Here is a 17,479-nt window from a genome sequence, read left to right on the forward strand (position 1 = left end):
CGCAGTGGTCGCTCATTCCCCAGGGTAGTTTATTTTAAATATTGATGACTTCTGTATCATTCTGTGTGAAGATCAAGTACAGTCTTGCTGGTAGGTCGTCTCTGAGTCTCCAGTGTGTGTGTGTACTCTCCTAGTTGTCCTTGCGGGGGTTGAGCTCTGGCTCTTTATAGCCTCTCAACTGTCAATCAACTGGTGTACAGGTTCCTGAGCCTACTGGGCTCTATCATATCTACATTTTGAAACTGTGTATGGAGTCAGCCTCCACCACATCACTGCTTAATGCATTGAATCTGTTAACTACTCTGACACTGAAAAAGTTTTTTCTAACGTCCCTGTGGCTCATTTGGGTACTCAGTTTCCACCTGTATCCCCCTTGTTCGCGTGCCACTCGTGTCAAAAAAGTTTATTCTTATCCATGTCAATTCCTCTGAGAATTTTGTAGATAGTGATCATGTCTCCCCGAGCTCTCCTTCTTCTAGCGACGTGAGGAGGGTTGTGTGTGTGTGTGTGTGTGTGTGTGTGTGTGTGTGTGTGTGTGTGTGTGTGTGTGTGTGTGTGTGTGTGTGTGTGTGTGTGTGTGTGTGTGTGTGTGAGGGAGAGGGAGTGTCGGTGGCGGCGGAAGTCAATACAACAACCCTCAATCCCCCTATGTTTTGTGCGCTTGTTACTAAATGTACTGACCCATGCACCAGGGTGACCGGCCACACCTCCCTACAACAGGGCGGTGCTGGTCGGTGCATGATCTAAACAGTAATTTAAGGGTTCAGGGAACTATCATGTTCAAGCTTTATCCTAACCTTACCCTGGCCTTAATGGTTCTAAGAGAGCAGACACTACTAGAAGAAAGGCTTAAATATAAATGAGAACAGAAGAGGTAAGGAGACAGCTTGAGGAACTGTATATGATAAAAGCCACAGGTCCAGACCAGAGCTCAACGTGGATACAAGTGAGGAACAGGCAGCATTGTGTGGATCTCTTGATGTAGTATTCAACTGGTCACTAGAGAGGCAAGAACTACCACAGATTTGGAAAACAGATAATGTGGTGTTTACATTTTAGAAAGGAAAAAGACAAGAGCCACTGAACTACAGACCAGCATCACTAGTAAACGTCCCCTGCAAAAGTGTGAGACTTTTAGAGAGACTGATCCATAGAATAAACATAAACATTGAATTTTGACTTCTATCATGAACATGGATTCAACCGAGAGAAATTCTCCTTTACCAAGTTTCACAACAACATAAGAGTAATCAAGCAGGTGGAAGAGGATTGGGGCAGACTGTATCATGCTTCATTGCCAGAAATCTTTTGACAATGTTCCCTCATAAGAGACTCCTATTCTACGTAGAGAAATAGGCGGATATATTGGGAAGAGCGCTAAGGTGGACGAGTACTCATCAGTAAGGAAACAGAGTGTCACAGTGAGAGGAGAGATATCTGAGTGGTGGAGTTCCTTAAGAGTTGGTACTTGCGTCAATCCTCTTTCTAATGAGCTTACACGACCTAACTGTGATACATTGCAAGATGAATTGGACAGTCTTCAAAGGAGACATAAAAAATGACTTCTGGAATTTAACCCAGATAATGCGAAGTTATGTGGTTATGAACAAGAATGAGAAGATCCTAAACACATTAATAGACTGTAAAGTTGGCAGCTTCTAACTTCAAGTAAAGAGAAAGACTTGGATTTAGACATACCTGTATATATAACACAAGGAAGGCTCTTAAGTAGAAACTAAGTACTAACTGGAGAAAGACTTTTTTTCTTCAGTACAGGAAAATATTGACATGAACTAAGGAGTTAAGTGGTGTAAGCAGATTGCATACATAACTTCAAATGTAGCTATGATAGTCCTATAAGCTTTGAAACCTTTATAACAGTGATATGAAAGATTTGAGACGAGATCAGATAGTTGATACTCCACCCCAGCAAACACAACTAAGCAAGTACAACCAGATGAATACAGCACATATATCAACTGCTTCCCACATCAATCGTGGCGATATAGAGTGAGTTTATTATGTATCACTGATCATTATACATTAACCACACTTGGACTGCAGGTCGCAACCGATGTGGAGGCTAATTCACACCGTCCGTAAGGTTCACAACCACTAACCGTAATATTATATTTTAAACTCTGCTGACCCGATGGTTTATCCCACTGTGACGGAGGGAGGTGCAGAGGTGATATAAGTGGAACGTTTGGCATTTTTCCTGCAGAAAAAAGTACACCACGGGGGGGGGGGGGGGAGAAGTGAAGCAGTAGAAGGGGAAATGAGGCAGCAGAGGGGAAAGGTGAGGGAGGAATTCCAGGTGTGCGTGTGAGAGCGGATTATTGGGCGTGCACGATGGGGTCAATATACGACTGCTTTGGCAGAGGCAGTCAGGTATCAAGCAGAGGGCGAGTGTCTGGTGGGGGAGCCGTCCATTGCCCTCTCTTGCCCTTTCCTGCCCCTAGCTTGCCTTATCCCACTCTACACTGCAGCTCAAGCCAATAACCTTATTATCTAAGAAAGAAGATGAGGCGGTCGAGGGAGTGAATCTATACTCATTCGTCTTGGTTACGAGTACCCGTGTAAAGTCGCGATGGAAGCAACAGCTGAGCACCAGAGTTCCAGAATCTGCAACTTAAGAAAAGCACATCGGCTGGAACACCACCTGAGAGATGGACATGGCCTGGGACACCACCTGAGAGAAGGGCATGGCCTGGAACACCACCTGAGAGAAGGCCATGGCCTGGGACACCACCTGAGAGAAGGGCATGGCCTGGAACACCACCTGAGAGAAGGCCATGGCCTGGGACACCACCTGAGAGAAGGACATGGCCTGGAACACCACCTGAGAGAAGGGCATGGCCTGGAACACCACCTGAGAGAAGGGCATGGCCTGGAACACCACCTGAGAGAAGGCCATGGCCTGGGACACCACCTGAGAGAAGGGCATGGCCTGGAACACCACCTGAGAGAAGGCCATGGCCTGGGACACCACCTGAGAGAAGGGCATGGCCTGGAACACCACCTGAGAGAAGGCCATGGCCTGGGACACCACCTGAGAGAAGGACATGGCCTGGAACACCACCTGAGAGAAGGCCATGGCCTGGGACACCACCTGAGAGAAGGACATGGCCTGGAACACCACCTGAGAGAAGGACATGGCCTGGGACACCACCTGAGAGAAGGACATGGCCTGGAACACCACCTGAGAGAAGGACATGGCCTGGGACACCACCTGAGAGAAGGGCATGGCCTGGAACACCACCTGAGAGAAGGACATGGCCTGGGACACCACCTGAGAGAAGGACATGGCCTGGAACACCACCTGAGAGAAGGACATGGCCTGGGACACCACCTGAGAGGTACCGTCCACCCAAGAATCATCAGACAAAGGTTCGAACATCTAAATGTGTCCTGCTGTACCTTTGCTGCTGCCGGCTTTTGTTCATTGAGCCTTGTCCCAGCCTAGCAGGTTATGGGGCAAGGTTAGCCATGCATTATAGCCAAGTTACAATGGATGATAAAAGGGCAGCAAACAATCTGAATGATTACTTTACATCAGTGGTCACACTAGAAAGATTAGATAACATAACTATTATCTACACAAATATTTGAAGGAGGTGATGAGAATGAATTAAGGGATATACTCATAACGTGCCACACAATCAGGAAGAACATTGACAACCTTTAAAGACTCAAAAGCTCCAGGTGTGGATGGAATTCAATCCAAAGTCGTAAAGGAACTGGCAGATGCACTATACATCTCCCGAACTCCTCCTGAACTATATATTTTCTGAAACTCCTTTTCAGAAAATCCCTGGACAAGGGATAATTCCCCTAGATTCCCCTGACCCTTGGGTGGGTCAGTGACCCACTGGCCGGCGTGGCTTGGTGGATGAGTCACTTTATTCAGCGGCTGCCGTAGGTGGGTGAATCAGTGGCCGGCGTGGGTGGGTGGGTCATATGGGAAGGTCATTGTCCTCAGAATATTGTGAATATAAACTGACTCTTCCTGTGTACACGCGCGGTCAGGTTACCGTTCAATAGCAACACTGGATCATTACCCGTCATATATGGTGGTTGTGGGGTGAATGATCAGGACCACCTGTGAATGATTGATCCATTTACCTCACCTCCCTCGAGTGACGTAACTAATTAATCCATTGATAATGTGATTGGTGAATGGAGGTGTCCTGTTGGCAGAACCAGCTGTAGTTGTGTTTTGTTTCGTTGTGTGGTTGATCCTGGTCGTCTGTTGGTGGTATAGTTGGACACAGTCATACAACACTCAGAAGACGTAACAATACCACACAGAACACAAGAGTGTCAGCAGGAGTGGCGGGGAGAGGATAAAACGTCTTCACATTAGTCTCCCGGAACACGGAAGACCTCAACATCAAAGCCATGACCCTTCACCCCCCTGTACACCTGGTCAATTACATGTACTCGGCGCCTTGAGTACCAAGTAATGGTAATTACTTTCTGACGCATCAATAGAAAAGCTGAAAACACATCGAAGCTTTTTCAAGACTTAAGTGATTTTTTGTTTTTTGCCCCCCATGCTTATCTTATGTAGGGGAGTCACGTAGAGTTCTAGACAGTCATGCAGGACAGTCAGATGGGAGAGTCAGTGCGTTCGTTACAACACGCTGGTTCTCAGTGTTTTTGTTAGCACTGGTGACACTTCCCGCGTAAACAGGTGACACTTCCCGCGTCCCTGACGCTCTCACACCGCGCGCGGTAAAAGACACATCTAATACTTTATGCAGGGCATACGTAAATCTGTGAATCTATGTATTTACGTATGTAGGTTAGCTTAGCATTTTAAAAGCACCGAATCACTTTCTGTGGTTGAGTGTTCAATAAACCCTTGAACTATATGTTTAACACTTCTCTAACCCTGTCCATGGAGGACAGAAGAAAATGTATATATGCTGGTTAGCATTGTAAATGTGTGGCCACGTCTGTGGTAGAAAATAATAATAATAAAAAAAAAAAACACCGCGCGCGCGTTTTTGCTTACACTTGCAGGTGGGATTTTGTGGATGCGGTGGACTCATTCTCTTTATGTTGGTGTGTTGGTAATAGGGGGGAATGGGAGCTTGTTGGTACATATTTATCTCTCTCTCTCTTTTTCACATACACGACCTCGCGACCGGGTGGACATGCAGGGCTTTGGTGTTGTAGTTCGGAGGGTCCGAGTTCGATTCATGGCCGAAGGAGAAATAATTTTTTGTTTGTAATTTTTGACCCGAGGGGCGAGTTTATTGGGCAGCGCCACTCATCCTGTGAGTGGACATACTGCCATAATAGCATGTACAACACTCCCCAATAGGAAGAAAACCCGCTGGGTTGTTCATCCTGTCACTTGTACCCAGACACAGCTGGGACTTGCTTAACTGTCTCAAATGAACAGCTTATCAAACAAGAAGATTAACGTTTGTCAACCCTTAAAAACTTACTTTATCTTGCGGGAGCAAATTGGGGGGAAATCTTGTAAGATTAGTATCAATATTTGACGAATAGTATTTTCCTAACTCAAACAGTATTAGTGGCCGGCGTCCAATATATAAAAAAAAATACAAATGGTAATGTGTTTGTTATTCCACACATTTCTAACGTCTCTTAGATGTTCACATTCTCTCAGGTAGTGGTCAAGGCGGTGTCCATCACTTACCACAGATTCTTCAGCTTCGCTGCTCAGATGTTTCCATTCCGAATCTTCATGGATATTTATATCCAAGAGGGATTCTTGCTATTACTGATTCTCTCCCGCGGCCACCTCCTCTTCATGCATAAACATTGGGATTGCCAGCTGCAACCATGTTGTACCATCGTACAGATTCACTGGTTTGTTCTATCCTCCTTTCCTCAGTTACCTTGTCACGGTGATGTTGCCTGATAATCCCTCTAATTTGTAGCAGAGTCTTGGGTATGAAGCATACAATATGGTCTCCTTCAGCGCCTTTAGCAGCCAGCTCTGGGGTCGTAGTTCTAAGGGCACCAGTGGGATGGTGTACAGAACCATCAGTGTATATATATGGTTTATCGTCGCATCCAGGAGAGCAGTGTATACTGAAGATGGGAGTAAACTTGTGCTTAGTTTACAACCTCCTGCTGTTGAGATGGCGAGAGATGCGCCTTAGGCTGTAGAGCATAGCCAATACCTCACGGCATGATGGTAGTCACAATACCCACTAGAAAACCCCTCAGTTCCCAAGGGACATTCCAACCGCTGTGTGGTTCCAGGAACTATCGTAAGACGGGTGAGAGCGTGTAGACCCCGTGTTAATGTTTCCACGCCACGCCGAGTATTCCAGCCATCTCTGGAATGTGTCCCCGCGTGTAACAGGTACGTCATTTGTGGTAGACTGAGCGCCTCTCTGCCTGCCTCCTATGGCACTTTGCAATACTTTCTTTCTGTGATTGGCACTCCGGGATATCTCTATGGAACTCCGCGATGCATCTATGCCACTCTGCGATGGCCCTCGCCTGAATTCAGCCCTCTCAAGAACAATGGATTTGGAATGATCAATATTATTAATATCCCAATGTAATGATCGAGACGATGTTAGTGACTGAGGGAGGGAATTATCAAGGGAAAGCGCCAAGTCATTACGACCATATGGCACTTGGAAAAGGACCAGGATAAGGATTTGGGATGGGACAGGGAGGGGGGGGGGGGTGGAACAGGAATAGCCTCCCAGTAAATACCTTCCGTTCCCCCTTCATGCCACATGTTCCCCCCCCCCCCTACCTGTCTCCCCTACTGCAGGTATTGACCAGGTGTTGAGGGCAATTAGTGTACAGGATCATGGCTGGTCACGTGGTTCATGGGTGAGGCGGAGACGGAGGGGGAGGGTGGGCGGGGGAGGGGAATTAGAGTTATAGATGGAGTTATAGGGAATAGAGTAAGGTAGTGAGCAGCGGGATAAGGGGCGGAAGGAGAAGGCAAGGGAGGGAAGGGAAGGGAAGGTAGGTGAAGAGACTAGGGTAGGATTGGGCAGATATTGAAGGGGAGCAGGGTGCATGTATTAGTATTTTAAAAAAGGGGTAATATTGAGGTGCTATAAGAAGGGAGAGGTGAGACTGATAAATAAAGAGAGGGAGATTAACATATAAAGAGGGGGAAAGAGGGAGAGAGAGACAAAGAGGGAAGAGGTGCACATTAACCGCCCTGCACAACCCCAACCCTCCTCCACTGCTCCTGTAGTGTCCCGTCAGCACTCTACACTCCCACACTACAGTAGTACTCACCTCTCTATCCTTATGGTCTTCAAGACGTTGTTGTTTTAGATTTAGCTACTCAGAACGAAATGTCCATGTAGCACGGGCTATGGTGAGCCCGCAAGGTCTTCAAGACGTTTCCCGTGGCTTAGGGGTCTCCAGGGTGTGAGGAAGGCGTGAGGTGGGAGAAGATGAGCCTGAGGGGGGTTCTCCTGGGCGTGGGGTGGGCGTGAGGGGGGTCTCCTGGGCGTGGGGTGGGCGTGAGGGGGGTCTCCTGGGCGTGGGGTGGGCGTGAGGGGGGTCTCCTGGGCGTGGGGTGGGCGTGAGGGGGGGTCTCCTGGGCGTGGGGTGGGCGTGAGGGGGGTCTCCTGGGCGTGGGGTGGGCGTGAGGACGGGTCTCCTGGGCGTGGGGTGGGCGTGAGGAGGTGGGCGGGACGGGCAGCAGAGACTGGAGCAGTAGTGCGTGCAGGGCCGCCATCACCGGCCTGATTACGCTTGCCCCACAATTCTAGGTCACGGGTCCGTCACGGAATCAACATTAACTTGCAGGAAAAGCTTGAAGGCGGGGGGCGCCGCGCCTCTGTGGTGGGAGCTGGCAGCGTCCAGGATAACCCGCCCCGAGACGCCTCCATTACCAGACTTACCTATAATCCCCCGGATGATAGCCACAATTACCCCCATACGCGTTTGATATCAAGCAAAACTAATTTACATCGTGACACGATTTCTGAGATAATGGACCATCAGATTGTGTACAAAATTCATGTTATCTGATTTTCCGGGAGATTTATATATTTAAATTAAGCTGTTACGCCTGTAAAAAGTTAAACGCCAATCAGGTCTACAAGTTTCCTTATCGGTGTCTTGTAGAGCTTATATTTCTTAGTGGCAGAGCATACAAACATAGGAATAGGAATAATCATTAATATTATATACAATTACATGCCTTGAATTCATTATTGAGCCTTTTTAGTTCAAGTTAGTTCAAGTAAGTGTAGTTTACTTGAGTACCCCCGGCAGCTCTCTCTCTCTCTGATTGGTTCTGTGAAGGACAAATGGTCTTTCACAGGAGGTTTCGTCCCCAGTACCTCAACTCATTCACTGTACCGGATGAAACTCCTCCCTCGAGTTCCAGCTCTCTCGAGGGGAGGGGGAGGGGGACATCGGAATGGAACCAGAATGTAACAACTCTTGTATATATCTCAAAAAAAAAAAAAAACAGCCACTAGATGGTTCAATTAGACTGTTACTTACCACAAACTATACACCGTCAAAATCTATATACACCATCACATACAAGAACCAGGCTAGTTCACCAGTCAAACCTGGCCTCGGGCCGGGCTTGGGGAGTAGAAGAAGAACTCCCAGAACCCCATCAACCAGATACTTACTCTACACCACCACAAACTATACACCAGCACAGTATATACTCTAGCACAGACAGCCTTACCCTTCCCCTATTGCCACATGTATCCCATCCTTGCCCCCCCCCACTCACCCGCTGTCCATGTGACCAACGGGCAGAACACACTGAAAGAAGAAGCTGTAAAAGCCACCTCCTTCCACATCTTTAGCGCCAGATTCGACAAAAATTGCGGACGCCAAGATGCGTAAAATCTTCAGAAGCAACAGGTATACCGGAATGGCAAGAATAGGCGGGGTACAGAGAGCCACAACTCACCCGTAATCACTCATAGGTATAAGGACTTTGACCTCGAGACGTCTCTAATTCCTCCTGCTCTATCGACCACATATATAAAGTCCTCATGCCGTCATCATCATGTTGGGCGGACTGCTATAGAGGTCACTAACACATGACCTCGATGATCTTTTAGATTTAGCTACTCAGAACGAAGTGTCCATGTAGCACGGGCTATGGTGAGCCCGTGACACACACATGACCTCGATGAGTTGATAATTTATGTAGAACACTGGAGGGGTGAAAAAAAGGGGGGCGGGGGGAGTAGTCATATTACGTCACTCATTATGTAGGTCATGTTGTGGTGTAGCTCATTTGTTGTCGGTCATGTTGTGTGGGTCATGTTGTGTGAGCATTATCCTGGAAGTATGAGGGATGTGGAGGATATTATCCAGGAAGTGTAAGGAATAAAGGGAGCATTATTATAAAAAAGTAAGTGATGAGGGCTCTCAATATCCATAAAGTGTGTAAGATGAGGTACAAATTATCCCTGTAGTAGTGTAATGGAGGCCTGGTCGACGACCGGACCGCGGGGACGCTAAGCCCCGAAAACACCTCAAGGTAAGGTAGTGTAAGGGGGTGGTGGGGGTTGGGGGGGGGGGTTACTCATTATCCTGGACGAGCGAGCAGTAACAGGACCATTATCCAGGAAGCACGAGTCATGAAGGGATAATTACCCCTCCTACAGTGTCGTTCCGTCGCCTCTCTGTTCCATACATTCAACTCGGGGCTTCGGAAAGTTCATTTCGTAATCGTAATTCGACGCAGGAGTCTGGTCTCACAGACTCCAGGGGTTCGTCAGCGGGGAAGAGACTAAGGCATCACGTGCGCCGCCCGGATGCTCTGGAAACACACTATAATATACCCGTAGAGGCCTACGTCATTTACGTGCGCACGCCAGCCATACCTGACACAAATGTCGCCTTCCGCACGCTGCACGCGAGCGACAGAGTAGAACAATGAGTGTTATTGTGTGGATGTTCTGTGACGTCTGTATAATTGTGACAGCGATCCCTCCGGCTGATTATAGAACCTGTTGTTGTGGTTTAATTGTTTTTGTAGGTCATATTTTGGGAGGTAGGGTAGAGTGCTCTTGGTGGAGTCCCTGGTAGAGCTCCTGGTAGAGCTCCTGGTAGAGTCTCTGGCAGCGTCCCTGGTAGAGGACCAATAGGTTGTGAGCCGACTGCACTAACTACTACACTACAGGTCACCTTTGTTGACATTTATATTTAGGTATTTCACTTGCATCAGTCGACTTATGCAAAAGGTTTCAATGTTCTTTTATAACTTAACTCACAGCCAATAATGCTGTTTTATTATTGAATAAGATAGTAATACCCTTATCTCCCACAGGCAATAGAAGCAGAAGCAGGGGACGCAGCAGTAGAAGCAGCTGGCGGTCACTTCAACCAATCAGTCTTATCGCGTTCCAGACGCCAAGCGACGGAAGACAATCCAGGTAGTGGACCCCAGCGGTGACTCCGCCAGACTAGCCTTCCTGGAGGCTCATGTTTTAGTTGATGTGTGTGTCGACTGTGTGTCGACTGTGTCGAGACCTCTTGAAGGGACGTGTGTCGACTGTGGGTCGAGACCTCTTGAAGGGATGTGTGTCGACTGTGTGGTCGAGACCTCTTGAGGGGATGTGTGTCGACTGTGTGGTCAAGACCTCTTGAGGGGATGTGAGTCGACTGTGTGGTCGAGACCTCTTGAGGGGATGTGTGTCGACTGTGTGGTCAAGACCTCTTGAGGGGATGTGTGTCGACTGTGTGGTCGAGACCTCTTGAGGGGATGTGTGTCGACTGTGTGGTCGAGACCTCTTGAGGGGATGTGTGTCGACTGTGAATGGTCGGTACTGTTACATGACGATTGACCTGGCCACTTTTTTACTGAGATGCAGAAAATCCGAACAACGTCGTTCATTGCATAAGGGATGAAATATGCAGCAAAAGCTAGGGGCTGTGATTGAATAATTCAGCTTAGAAAATGAATAAAATAGATGGGAAATTAAGGATCAATGAATAACACTAATTTGAAAGTCAAGACTTTAGCCTTAAAGTAATATATGAGAGGGAACAAATATTGAGTCATAAAACGTTGTCGTTTCGTTATAAGTCATCAAAGACTTTATTTTTCTCATAATTAAAATGGAGCAAGTCTACAGTACAGGAATGTATTACATGACATTAGAGATTGTGTGTATAAGGCAATACAGTACAGGAATGTATTACATGACGTGTGTGTGTGTGTGAGGCAAAGATTAAAACTTTGCCTCCTTGTAGAGGAGATGTGGTGTCTGAGGGTGTAAAGACGTGCCCCCCCTCGCCTGCTCGCGTCCTAAGTGAGATTAACGACTCCTGGATCGAACTTCATGACAGGGGTCTGACCACTGTGTACGCTTGTCGGTGCATATACACTCAAAGTTTGCTTTTGTTGTCCTGGACTAAGTTATAGGACACAAGTTTACTTGTTGGTTGGTTAGTCAGTTACTGTGGTGGTCTTAATAACCATCTCAAGTGATTGGCTTCAACCACAACACCAAACTACAACGACTGGCTGATTTGTGCCAATTAATAATTAATCTTGTCGGGGACAATGAGCCTGTTTATATATGTATGCGTTAGGCTTATATCGAGGCCCCCCCCCCCTACCAGGATGCAACCCCACAACATTTGACTGTTTTGCGAGTACCTATTTACTGCTAGGTGAACAGAGACATTAGATGGTAGGAAACGTGTCTAGCCAACTCACTCAAGTACTGAGCACCTGGAGTTGTGAACACCACTAACTTGTAGCTACAGGCAGGCCGCCACAATCTTAACCACAGTGCTAACAGTCAGAGTGTGGCAAGTCCGAATTGTTGATGGAAGTCCATGTTAAATATAAGTTCCCAGGAGCGTGTCTGGACCTTGCCACTGATGCGTGCCCCTGGGGCCTGATTCACGAAGCAGTTACGTAAGCACTTACGAACCTGTACATCTTTTCTCAATCTTTGGCTGTTTTGTTTACAATTATTAAACAGTTAACGAGCTCCGAAGCACCAGGAGACTGTTTATAACATAACAACAGTTGATTGGGAAGTTTTCATCCTTGTAAACTGTTTAATAAATGTAACCAAAGGCGTCAAAGATTGAGGAAAGACGTGCAGGTTGGTAAGTACTTGCTTAACTGCTTCGTGAATCTGGCCCCTCAGGCTAGCGTACCCCAGCAGCTGACCGTCGAGGAAGACACCTGGAGCAGAAGATGCATCGCATAAAACTTCTCTACTGCACAATCACTATTAAGAGCACAAATGCAGAGATATCTGATATGTAGTAACTATATATTAATACATTTATTTACATTTGTTAATTTCATGTAAAACACTTTTCAGTTTAGAGGCGTGTACGTGTCTGTAACGTCCACCTAATCCCCCCCCAAACCCCACCACCCCCGACATCACGTCCCAACGTGACTACAACCCCCCCACCCCCCCTAACACCCGGTCTCAATGTACGTGAATGTAAACCTCTCTCTCCCCCCCCCATCACAAGGTGACACTAAAACTATCTCCAACCCCTTCCCCCTTCCCCACCACAACGTAACAGTAACACACCTCTCCTGACCGAGCCACAACGTGACAGTTACCCCCCTCCTGTAGTAACCCTCTTCCCCCCTCCCCCACCACACCCATACTGGGTGACAGAGGCTGAACTAGTCTGCCCCCCCCTCCTAGCGGGAGGGGGGTATATGCAGACGGCAGACTCCTATACATCCTCTAGTGGTGGTGAATGGCTTGTCTAGATCATTTTCAAATACCACAACACTCTGCATGATTTAAAATTATGATTATTTTCTTTCCTTTTAGTGCAGTTATAAAAAATCCTAATTCATCCTAAATCCTATGTTTCTTTTAAGCTTCTGTCATGGATGCAGATCTTGTAGGAGCTCGCTAGACATAAATCAATGCGCACAAGAGTTTGGCCTTTCTAGAGATACGAGAGTTGGGCAGACGACTACAGTCTCCATGGTGTTATAGACTTAAGTTTCTTTTGTTTAGCATGAGCACTTCTTTGTCAACATCTCTTAATGCTGCACGTCTGTGTAATCTTGATCTTACGAAACTTGGCGATATTTCTTCCGTCTGACCGCCCCGGGTGCCTCCCGTCCTGTCACTCAGGAGATGCCCAAGATGACACCGCCCCTGAGGATGTCCAGCCACAGCCTCCGCCGGACCCAGAGGAGCCAGAGACTGAACTTCCTTCTGAGCCTCAACCTCCACCAGAACCCCAAACACCTCCAGGACCCCAAACTCCCCCAGAACCTCAAACTCCTCCCGCGCCCCAAGCTCCTCCAGAACCCCAAGCTCCTCCAGAGCCCCAAATTCCAGCAGAATCCCAAACTCCTCCAGAATCTCAAACTGCTCCAGAACCCCAGACCCCTCCGCGACCCCAGCAGACTCCTCCACGGCCTCAGCAGACCCCTCCACGGCCTCAGCAGACCCCTCCACAGCCCCAGCAGACCCCTCCACGACCTGGAGCACAGCCTCAGGGCCGTCCACCCAAGCAGCCACAAGCACAACCACCACCGCGGCGCCAGCGTCCAGCACAACAAGTGAACGCCAGTTCCGAGCAGCCGGGTGCTTCAGGTACTGAACGCCGATGACAGAAGAAGCGCAAAAAAGTCGAGTTTTCGTGCAAACTACGAAGTTTCGTTTGAGCGAGAAGCTGCAGGCACATTGGTAGAAGCTCCGTTTCACAGCGGCGCTCCTCCAATGGAAACGCAGCTTTCAGAAACAAAACTTGGAAGCTTGACAACAAAAACTCGTCTTTAAGATCTGTTCACACATGCAATCGCCTCGAGTACTTGTGCTCCACCGCCCCCCGTCTTCACGGCACCAGGAGAAGAGTTTCTCAACATACACGATTTTTCAACTGGCTGACCCTGAGTGCCTCACCACCCGCTTATTTATTTGGATACTTTCTGGTCTCTGCTTGGGTGGGGAATCTGTGCTTGACACCCTGGCTTAATCTCAGCAAGACATTCTTATAAATGGCTCCTCGTGGCTCTTCTGCGCTAATTCACATAGACTTTTTACTGTTTTATATTCACTTTTTAAACTTTCTTTTCATGATAAGTCCTACAATTAAAACTAAATATTGTCATCGCCATCAGTAGTAACAGCTAGTTTGATCACAGTTATGCGGGCCACAACAGGCTGGTTATACACACACACATGCACGTACAGGTAGTTATGAACACTCACTCATAACCCCCCCATAGGTCCCAGTGTGCAGTGTGCAGCAAGGCTTTATCACCCACATGCACTGAGGTCTGCACCCAGGGTAAGATCACCCACTGGCTGTCATGCTGAGTCCAGGCACTGGCTGTCATGCTGAGTCCAGGCACTGGCTGTCATGCTGAGTCCAGGCACTGGCTGTCATGCTGAGTCCAGGCACTGGCCGTCATGCTGAGCCCAGGCACTGTCTCACGGGTTGCTACTATGCACTGGCACCTTCATTGCAGCTAGCTCACAGCTTAATATCACGTTTTATGACTTATGTTTATAATTTAATAATTCAGTTTGTTAAGACATGTCGATGCTGACAGCGTGAACGAAGGCTTATAGTTTCACTGTCATATAGTCCCAGTAACCTGAAGCTTTCTCGGAAGTACCATCTATTATTTATATATAAAAAAAGAGCACAGGTAAATTTGTGTTTTATAGAGCAGCAATGTCATGTACAGAGATGTGTTAAATAGCACATTTTAGCAATTAATATATATATAACACTGATATGGGGATAATGTTAGAGCCATAGAGCCCTTATTATTTAAAAGAGCTCATAGAGTCAAAGAGCCATAGAGTCTTATCTACCGAGCTCCATGACTCGTTACTCATTGTGAGAAGGCACCAAGACTCAGTAATACTGAAGGTCAAGCCCGGAATGCTCATTACAGCACTAACAATGCTGTAATTAAGCATGCCAGTACCCATAAGAAGGCTGTATAGAAGGTGATATATTAATGTGTATATATATATATGTATTAGAAATGTATAGTTCACAACATATACTCGAAGACCACTGGAGAGCTCTGATGATGATGATTTAATGCATTTTTGATGTTATGAAAGAAGTTTGAGGCCAGACGCTTTCGGCTAGTCTCACCCAAATGTGCAGGAGGGAATATAGTCTCTGCGGTACGGGATAGACATAGGCTGGTCGGCGTAGTTCTCAGATAAATGTTTTAAGAAATACCAACAATTATAAACACCCCCCAAGGCCATTTTTCATGTTGTCTTTCATGGCGTCGTGTGAAATATGGCCTGGGATTAACGCGGGGTCGTCATAACAATGTAATTGCTTACACAATGGCAGTTGTTTCAGTGGTTTTTAATGCTACATTTTCTGAGAGGTAGGTAAAGGGGGGGGGGAGCGGGGATAGATATATGGGTACGTGGATGAATAGATAGATGGACAGATACATAGAAGGATAGATGGCTGGATTGATAAATAGATGAATAGGAAGAAAGATGCATAGACTGAAACGCAGGCGAGGAGTCACAATAACGTGGCTGATGTATATTGACCAAACCACACACTAGAAGGTGAAGGGACGACGACGTTTCGGTCCGTCCTGGACCATTCTCAAGTCGACTGTGATAATGTCGATCACAATCGACTTGAGAATGGTCCAGGACGGACCGAAACGTCGTCGTCCCTTCACCTTCTAGTGTGTGGTCTGGTCAACATGGACTGAAATGTAAATGGTTAAATAAGAGAGAGGCAGACCCGGCAAACGCCAGGTATCCCTCCTTGTGTATATATTTGATTCACTCTGGCCTTCGGAACCAACACTCCTTCATAAGGAAGAATTTCAGACACACACCTATCTGCTGAATGCCGACTGGGAAGGTATAAATAAACTTTATACCTTCCCTCGGGTGACTCTTTAGCATGAAGGTGTCAGGTGATTCCCGTCCTCAGTCACATAAACTGTTAATAACCATATGGTGGATAGTAACAGAACACTCGGGGCCTCGAACCCTACACCACAAACAGCTCTAGCTATAGAGCCATCAGCACCATCCTCCTATAATATATTTATATATATATATATATATATATATATATATATATATATATATATATATATATATATATATATATATATATGTCGTACCTAGTAGCCAGAACGCACTTCTCAGGCTACTATGCAAGGCCCGATTTGCCTAATAAGCCAAGTTTTCATGAAATAATTGTTTTTCGACTACCTAACCTACCTAACCTAACCTAACTTTTTCGGCTACCTAACCTAACCTATAAAGATAGGTTAGGTTATATATATATATATATATATATATATATATATATATATATATATATATATATATATATATATATATATATATATATATATATATATATATATATATATATATATATATATTAACCCATCCTCAGACCAAGTGCATTCCATCCAGCGGTCGACCCCAAAGAAGCATTCATCACTTTTAACATGCTGTTCATTCAAAACATGACTTTTCACAAATATAAATTAATATTATTATATGCTAGCTTATTGTGCATATTTAGGCATTAGTTAGGTTAGGTGTTTAGGTTGAGTTGACCATTATTGGTATTTGTAGTACGTAGGTGGAGCATTTACAGCGTTGTGGTTCGAACAAAAGTCGTCAGTAGCACTTGTTTGTGAAGTGTTCGGACGTCATTTATTTATCTGTTGTGAGTCGTGTGTCAGCGCGTCCTCACAAAGGCCAAAGTCCATTCCATGCACCTGCCAAACCTCTTGTTTATGATTGAAAAATGATTTACACACGACTCACAACTGATTTCGTTCGAACACTTCCGGAACAAGTGCTTCACTGACGAATTTTGTTCGAACCACAACGCTGTAAATGCTTCACCCACGTACTACAAATACAAATAATCGCCAACAGAACCTAAACACCTAACCTAACCAATACCTAAATATGCACAATATGCTAGCATATAATAATATTAATTTATATTTGAGAAAATTTATGTTTTGAATGAACAGCATGTTAAAAGTGATGAATACTTCTTCGGGGTCGACCGCTGGATGGAATGGACTTAATCTGAGGACGGGTTGAGTGTACACCGTATCGTGTTCTGGGAAAACATTTCACTGAAAACGTAACCGGTTCCAGAATCTGACCTGGTTCCAGTGTCAGGCCAGACACCTGAATTACATCATAAAAACGGCGAAACTATACAACTTTGACTCACATTCATCACTTGTACAGCTTACCATTGTATTAGTGTCACTGACTCATCTACTGTATCAACGGTTCGAGACGCTTGAGCGCATCACCGCCTCCTGAAGGGGCGGCCACTGACGCCTCTCTCCCGCCAGACTTGTGCGACTTCGGCAGCAGTCCGACGGTGTCCCTGTGCAACTGGACCAACCTGAAGGTGACGCAGCTGCAGTGGCAACCCTCGCAAGGCCAGAACGCCTACTGGATAGGAGGCCCGAAGGAAGACGTTAGTTATGGCGACGACCAGGGTAAGTCTGCAGGGGGCGGGGGGAAGGGGACCA

At 46.5% G+C, this 17,479-nt stretch overlaps 1 protein-coding gene across 2 annotated transcripts in view; it reads left to right on the top strand.

Moving 5' to 3' along the window:
* Positions 1–17,479, top strand: part of LOC123765837 (MAM and LDL-receptor class A domain-containing protein 1) — a 74,012-nt gene that overhangs the window by 33,947 nt on the left and 22,586 nt on the right. The window contains exons 3-5 of one of the 2 annotated variants that reach the window (XM_069300043.1): positions 10,277–10,382; positions 13,080–13,547; positions 17,297–17,446. In XM_069300043.1, coding sequence (XP_069156144.1) covers positions 10,277–10,382; positions 13,080–13,547; positions 17,297–17,446 — 724 coding nt within the window. The remainder of the gene's footprint in view (positions 1–10,276; positions 10,383–13,079; positions 13,548–17,296; positions 17,447–17,479) is intronic. The other variant, XM_069300045.1, reaches the window with a different exon arrangement.

This window comes from Procambarus clarkii, chromosome 5 (genome assembly GCF_040958095.1).
Source record: "Procambarus clarkii isolate CNS0578487 chromosome 5, FALCON_Pclarkii_2.0, whole genome shotgun sequence".
Classification (NCBI taxonomy): Eukaryota; Metazoa; Arthropoda; class Malacostraca; order Decapoda; family Cambaridae; genus Procambarus; species Procambarus clarkii.